This window comes from Centruroides vittatus, unplaced genomic scaffold (genome assembly GCF_030686945.1).
Source record: "Centruroides vittatus isolate TY-2023 unplaced genomic scaffold, ASM3068694v2 contig_1168, whole genome shotgun sequence".
Lineage (NCBI taxonomy): Eukaryota > Metazoa > Arthropoda > Arachnida > Scorpiones > Buthidae > Centruroides > Centruroides vittatus.
Window position 1 is genome coordinate 3124984 of NW_027120749.1, and position 8554 is coordinate 3133537.

The 8554-nt window shown below is 29.9% G+C and overlaps 1 protein-coding gene across 2 annotated transcripts in view; it reads left to right on the plus strand.

Moving 5' to 3' along the window:
• LOC136982164 (neprilysin-1-like) overlaps positions 1-4411 on the plus strand; it is a 47722-nt gene extending 43311 nt beyond the window's left edge. For both annotated transcript variants that reach the window (XM_067278596.1, XM_067278604.1), the window contains exons 19-21: positions 2551-2646; positions 2822-2895; positions 3222-4411. In XM_067278596.1, the coding sequence (XP_067134697.1) occupies positions 2551-2646; positions 2822-2895; positions 3222-3324 (273 nt within the window). In that variant the 3' untranslated portion in view covers positions 3325-4411. The remainder of the gene's footprint in view (positions 1-2550; positions 2647-2821; positions 2896-3221) is intronic.
• Positions 4412-8554: the final 4143 nt, after the last annotated feature.

Sequence of the window (8554 nt, forward strand, 5' to 3'; positions counted from 1 at the left end):
TTTATATCATATAAAGGTTGGAAAGTGCTTTTACTAGGCGTCCAGGGAATGGACAAAAGAGAATTTAAAAAAAAAAAAAAAAAAGATTGCAAAAGAGAGTCATTAGAAAGAGTGGAGGTAGGAAAAGTTGGACAATCACTAAGTTTAAACTTTCTTCCAAGTTTTCTATCTCGTTAGTATGTTGAAAACATGCTAATCGAGCAAATTATCCTTCGGAACCGAAAGTCAGCCCCAAAATATACAAAAATAAATAAATAAACCTCAAATTGCAAAGGATCCTGTTGCAAAAAGGGTGATTTCAACGTTTCAAATGGACTGGATATTGTTAATGGACAATGAATCGTATTTTACTCTGATGGAAACGACTGTGCTGGGATCAACACGTACTATTCTAAGGATAGGGTCGAGGTTGATCCATAGATAAAATTTAAATGCCATGCAAAATTTCCTCAGAAAGTATTGACCTAGGTAGCAATCCGTTCAAAAGGAAGATTTCAAGCATTCATAACACCTTCTCACCTCTGCACCAACAAATAAGTATGAGTGTAGTAAGGAGAAGCTATTCCTATTCCTCAAGAAACGGATGGTTCGTACATCTGGCCGGACCTCGCAGCTGCGCATTACCCACCAAATAGTTTCAGTACTAAAGGAATATGAAGTCCGTTACGTCAGCAAAGAGAACAATGTTGCAAATGTTCCTCATCTGTGTCCAATTGAACAATTCTGGTACCAGTCGAAACAGATACATCTCCGGCACACAACTCGTTTTCATTCAATTTCAAAACCAATTTTCAAAAAATAATTAAAAAGAGAGGCATTGACTCACGAAAATATTATATAAAGTAGAACAGAAATACAGATCAGCCGAAATATTCTAAGTTATGTTAGAATGTACAATTTTATTTTCCGAATTTTGTGGTATTTTTAAATTTAATTGAACAATAATACTGTATTTTCCGTTGCTAGTCAATCTTTTTTCCGACAAGTTTCTCTAAAGTTGTTCTCTTTCCTCTTAAATTCGAGAATTTTTCTTAACACTTAGTGACGATAATATCAGATGACTAAACTTCTGGAAAGATCGAGACTCTATTTATTTATTATTACACACACTAACCCCGATTACTGTTATATAAACTAAACTATAAATTTTATAGTTTAGTTTATATAACAGGGGTGGGCAAGCAAGAGTTCAGTGGGAGTCGAAATGTAGGTTTTGCAAAATGCATGGGAGCCGCAGTTCTGTACTGTCGTGGCGGATAGTATGGTAAGGCGCGCGATTTTATTATATAATTTAAATATAATATAAAAGAAATATTGAATTTTTTTAATAAACATATTTTCACAAAATTATAAAAATAAAGTTGTAAAAATAATAATGAAAAACAGAAATTAACACTTTCAACAAGAGCCGCATGTACCTCAAAAAGAGCAGCATTTGCCCATGTCTGTATATAACATCCCCTTTTTTCATCGGGTTTAAATAAACGAAAAGTTTATTGCAAATTGCTCAATTACTAAATATAGCAGAAATTTTCTTAATGAATATCACGATATTAAGTATTTTTTCATCTGTTTTATATATAAATTTTAGACTTTTCGTAACATATTTTAAAATACATATAATGAGAAACAAAACTTGTAGGAATACGAAACATAAAACGTGTAATGTGTAGGGGAAGAACATGAAAATAAAATAGTGTTTATCCCTGAAAGATGATAATACAAATTGATTTTTCGGATAAATATTTTCGTTGTGCTAAATAAAATGTTAATCAAATTAATTTTGGTAATGAGGTTTTCAGAGAATGAGACAATCCACCCAGAACTTCAATATTTTCTAACGCGGTTTCTTCTTCTTTCTCATTACATAAATGCTTATTTATTCTGCAAAGGTATTTGAGTTCGATGCTGTAATTTGATAAGATAAACTTTTACACTTTCTTTAGTTCTATCTTAATTTCATAAAGTGTTATATTCCCCTGGTTCTTCTATTATTGGAAAAATCAAGACATCCTCTTATAATTCTTCAATGAAAAAAAATTAAATTAAAAGTTAGTAAAGGTAAATGCGATTCTTGAAAATACGAATGGAGATTGGACGAAAGAAAAATAATCATATTGTAATTGAGCCATCATTGCTATTGTCTTTTATCTCTAATTAAATGACGAAAAATTTCCTGAAATTATCGTATTATATCTTACGTAACATTCTTTTAAAATGTATATTTTAAAATACAATTTGATTCATTTCTCGAAACTAATGGGCTGGATTTTTCATTTTCACGACCGCAGAATCGCTTATAAAATAAATCCAATAAATAAATACAGTAGAAGAATTCTAAGAAACAAATTGATGTAAAATATTTATTTGTACAATGTAGAAAATAGTATTAGCTTAATTTATTATATAATAGAATAAAAGAAATATATAATCGTAAACTTGATAATCATAATTTAAAAATGATTATCTGTTTTACATCTGTTAGCTAATATGAGAAGATTTACCTGAAAGTTAATTAATATTCTAAAATATGGATTCAATTCTTGTTAGGCTTATCAGCAATACGTGGCAGATCACGGTGAAGAGCCATCTTTGCCCGGTATTAATTTCACTAATCTTCAAGTATTTTTTCTTCAATACGCTCAGGTAAAATATGTAATTAAAAGTTTGTGATGTTTTTCGAATTAAGTATATCTGTAATTAAAATGTAAATAAATTTAATTTATGTATCTTTATATTCAGTTTCATGTTTTAACTATTAAATTTAAAATCCATTTATTCTATTGCATTATTTATAAAGCTATTATTTTAAAAAATATAGCTATGGTGCGAAGTGACCAGCAAAGAAGGAAATGAAAAATATATTAAAGATACTCATAGTCCTGGAAAATATAGGTAACTTAAATATAAATTATTCATAAAATTATGAAGGCATTTTGAGTTAATTTTTATAAACAGGTAATTATAAGCGATAAATAGTTATTGAATGATCGAATTAAAATTGTTTCATCCCAGTTACATTCTTTATAATGCTTTTATTTAAGCCAAACTTTCATAAAATCATTACGACATTTTTCAATAAAGTTGTAGGTTAGATAAAGTACATTTAAATTAGAACCGTTTGTTTTATTTATATTTTGATACAGTTTAACTCGATATGACTTTATAAGACTAGGATCATTATATTATTATTTATATTTATAATATAATTATTATTTCAGAGCCAATGGTCCTCTTTCAAATTCTTATGATTTTGCGAGTGCATTTCATTGTCCACTAGGAAGCCCCATGAATCCACACAAAAAATGCCAATTATGGGGATGATAACTACAATCGACGCTAATCATTTTGATGTATAATTTAAAAACTAACAGTATTCTGTATATATATAAAACTGAACTAGTCACAATACTTGTGAAATTGCAGTTAACGAGCATCTCATATACCAGAGTTTGAATTATATTTCTACTCACGATCGTGAAATATAAGAGAGTAAAGAAGAAGTTTTCACGGAATGAAAATTTTATAGTTGAACATGTTGTTGGATATAGCATTTAATGCGTTATTGTTAAGAATTGTTTGTTAGAAAAATATTCTAATCGTCTCAAAATTAATTTATGAACTAAAATTTATCTATATTTATAAAAGAATATATATCAAATACATTGTTATTATACGTCGAAACAATTTAATTATTTAAAAAAAATCAAATATTTTACTTTCATCACTTTATATAAATTTCAAAACTTGTAATTAACGATGCGATAACGATAGAAGGAAGATTTGTGATAAGCGTCAACAAAGCTTGAAAGAAATGAATAATTTTGAGCTTTGTTTATTTAAGTTTTTTCGTAAATGTAGTCTACGACGACATTTACATTTTATAGATCAAAAATTTATTTCCCTCCATTATAATATTCTTCATATGTATGTACAGTTTGCACAAAAACAAATTGTTGTTACTATTTAATATTTCATAATGATATAAAAAGACCAATATTGTTCCTTTCCATTGAAATCTATGCAGTAGATGTTATCGAATTTCAAAATTTTCTAGATTGAATTAATGAATAAATTTCAATTCACATATCTGTTGCAAATTTTGAAATATTTAAGTTAGAATTACGAAAGCGTTATGTGTAATTTAAGAATTAAAAATCGTCTAGAGAAGTAAGGAAACTAATTTATAAAATTTGCTATTTGCTAGGAATTTATATCAATGACAAATAGCTTTCTTCTGTAGAATTTTGTAAGAATTGAATTGTCTTGTAAGTGTTAAGTAAGTTGTTCTGATAGTTATTGTAACAATACATTAACCACATAAATATATAGCCAGCTCTTTAATATTTGCATAATAAAAATTAAAATAAATCAGAAAATTCATCTGTAAAAATCATGATTATTATTTCATGCAATCAAAATCTTATATAATGTATTGTATTTTATTTGCTATTTTAAAAATATTTAGGTACTGTACATAGTTGTAATAAGTGACTTTACCGATATATTCCCTATATTTAAAGTCAAACAAAATTACAGTATTTATTTGACTGGATAGTTTATGGAATTTTTCTCTTATCTTCATTTCTGTTTCTGATAAGTGAGATGTAATTCAAACTATTTGATCATTAGACTATTAAAACATTCTAAAATTTACAAAAGAATCAAAATAATTAGAAAACTATTGAGGTAAATAGGGAACAATTTTGAAATATTTCAAACGTTTTTGAAAAACAAAGGTTATAGACGGCATATGTTTAATTTTTACATTGCCTAATGTAAATATTAAAATAATAAAATGATTATTTTCGACTCAAACTAAAGTATGAATAAAAATAGATATTTTTTAGACATTTCATATTGTATAAATTATTATATGTGTATAAAATAACTTTTTAAATTTTAAATTTATCCAAATGAATAATAATCGAATTTACCAATTGTTATTTAAATATACGAATATTGAAATTAATTTGAATGTAGCTAAAGGTCGTGAAACAATTTAAAAATTTTAAGAAAAAAGCAAATTATCTTTATAAATATTCTATAATAATATTTTTAAATAATAATGAAGAGTTGACTATATAATCATCTTCAATGATGAGTTATTGTAAATATTTATTTGCACACGAATTTAATTATTTCTTGTTTTATAAATTAATTTTTAAATTGAAGCACTCAGGAGATCAAACTGCACTCGTGTCTTCCACCGATCCCATTCAAATTCACCTCACCGAAATTTTTTAGTCGATCATCACTATTATAAATTTTCAAAATTGTCATTTTCTGTATTAAAAGTACAATATAATGATACAATGTAATTATAAAAGATCATAAATATATGAAAAATAGTCATTGTCATTTCTCTTGTCTTTTTTTTCGTGTCGTGATTACATAGAAAACGCTTGAAAATTAATTAATATCTGTAAACATTGAATGATTGTTAATCAGAGACAAAAATAATTAAGTCAACTTTTTACTTTCTGGCTGTTTTTTTTTTAAATTTCTCGACGTTGTGACACTCCATGAACCCAAAAATGAGAAAAAAACGTTACAAAATTCGGTTAGATTTACCTATAGTAGTCAAAATGGCGGCCCTTCCGGTCACCATCTTGTTTGCGCACGCACATGTGCAAACAAGATGGCGACCTTCTAAAATAACCAAAACGCGACTAGATTTATACTTTTTTTAAACTAAAACAATTTTAAAATGTAAATTTGCTACTTACTTTTTCCTGTGCTTTTGGTTTCATTGCCATCATTTGGATCAAGGACGAAACGTAAAAAAGACATCATTCTACCTTAACCCCATCATATCAATCGTACAGAAAACTTACGTAGGGTACACACATAGCATGCAACGACGAACCTTCGCACACCCTATTAATTTGCATATTAACACGAGAAACCGTCATCTACTACGTCATTTTTATTAATTTGCATTTCTACGCACAACCACATTTCACGCCGCAATCATCAAAAAAGCATATTTTGTCACACGTGTCGTTAGACATCTCCATCTATCAATATTTGGTTAATGTTACCTTAGGTAACAAGATGGCGGCTCGTCTCTAATTCCAGCAAGGAAACAGTGGGATGCACGTTCTAACCTAACCTATTCTAATAAATTACCATAATTATTAGCAACCAAATTATTAGAATAGGTTAAATTAGGTTAGAACGTGCATCCCACTGTTTCCTTGCTGGAATTAGAGACGAGCCGCCATCTTGGCTACCTAAGGTAACATTAACCACAACTTGCACTATCCGTCTATGCCATAACAGAACTCGATATTCGCATATTTCATCATGTTTCCAGATTGTAAAATTTTGAAGAAAATTTGCACAAAAACCATCAGTACGATAAACGCCATCTATGTTTCACTTCAAAACACGCGTGCCATCGAGATTACTGGAAGGCTGTCATTTTGACCACCATAGGTAAATCTAACCCAAAAATCTGTGTATTTCGGCGTCTATTTTGCATTATATCTCAAGAATGGATAAAGCTAAACTTTTGAAATTTGGAAAAGTTATTTATATGTGGAGGCAGAGCCGTAACTAGGATATGGCCAATGTGGCCCCCGCCATAGGCGCCGATTTAATAAAGGCGCCAACGAGAAGGTTTCGGAATAATATGTATTCGAAATTAATAACACAAAAAATTGTTTATATTTATATAGTATTTTGAATGTCATTAGATAATTTTTTACAATAGCTTTTTTTAGAATAAAATAATTATATTTTTAATAATAAAAATTAAAAAGGCGCCATTTTTATTCTTGGCCATAGGTGTCCAAAACCCTAGTTACGGCTCTGTGTGGAGGCACTGATGCTGATAAATTTTGGTGGTCAAAGGTCAAGGGGATAGGGGTTAAATAGTGGTTAAAGTAGTGACCAGATTTTTGTACAGCTAAGGGCTGTTTCACACTATGACCGACGGGGCCGACCAATCCGACTCCTAGTCGTATTGCCATGGCAACAGCAGTCGGTCGACCAACTGGTCGTTCCAGTCGGACAGATTTAAAAAGTTAAATATTTGTAGTCGCGTCGGAGCAGTCGGTGAGCTACAGCCAATAAGAGCTTCGAAGCTATAACCAATCAGAGTTTAGATTTATCCGAAGTTAGAAAATATCCATGGCTTTATGATATTCGGCGAGCCGATTATAAAGGCGACATTGAAAAAAATAATTGGTTAGAGTAAAGCGAAAGGTATCCAGCTAAAAAATAGTCTTAAACTTCATATTAACGAATAGACGTAGACATATCTAAATGTAATTTGATACGCTGAATCGATTGGTATTTAAAAAAAATTACTTACGATCAACCGTTTAAAAGTTACGAACGATTTTTTATTTCCGTCTATTTGCTTCGTTTAAGAACAACTTTATTAAGAAATACGCAGGCACTCATCGATATTAACAAAACGAATTACTTTAATTCACCATAATACCTTTCATTTACAAGAGAAAGCGACATTAAAAATGCTAAAATGGTGTCGTTAGCCCGCGAACACGCGTACACACGACAACCTTTCAACGACAGCCATGTTTTCTGTTTAAATTGAAAAACTTACCACGATTGGCTAGTGTTCTGACCTGTAAGACGCGTTCCGATTGGTCCTTACGAGTCGGCCACCGACATAATCGTACTCAGTATGAATTCTTTTACTACTAGTCGGTCCGATTATAGGATCGGTCGGGTCGGACCGGTCAGACCAGTCGGTGACAGTGTGAAACAGCCCTAATACGGGTCACCAAACGTCCTTTTCCTCCTGTTCTGGCGTTTGCGCCCATCCTTACGGGATCGCTTGCATGTCATAAAAATAGGAAGTCCATAATTTAATGCTAAACAGCAAATTTTAAAAACCATACAATTTTATTTTTATTAATTTACGTTAATAGTATTCTCAATAGCTCAGGCTGCGTACTTTTTGGAGAAATATATCTTGCGCAGCAGTGGTTTCTCTTTTTGCAGAAATTCGTAAAATTCCGTGCAACTGTATATATTTTATGATATTATTTATTATTTATCCCGGTAAACACCATATTTAGCAATACACGGTACCGATACTCTGTTTTTCTTTTGTTACATACAGAAAAATATAAAATTGTTGGCATTTTGTTCATTTATTTATTTAGCATACTGGATTTTATTCCATGATGCGGGGAGCCAAACCATCTCCCAAAACAAAACACTTAAATACAATAAACATAATCAAACAAAATTATACAATGATAGATAACAATTTAGTTGTAAAATAAATTATATAAAATTTACAAAATCAAATACAGTAATGAAATAAAGTTTAAAGTTAAAGTTCGGGAGCATCTGTCAATATAATACAAAATACCAAAAAATAGAAACCAAAAAGGCAAATTGCTTACCTATAAATAGAAAAAAATTAGTATCGAAGACACAGCACTGACAGATGCTCCCAAACAGCACCAACAACAAGGCTAGATTTATAGTAGAGGAATCACGCCCCCTAAAACAAAATTTTAACAGATTTTCTTAGAAAACAAAATACATTAAATTTATAACAAGGTTTCGA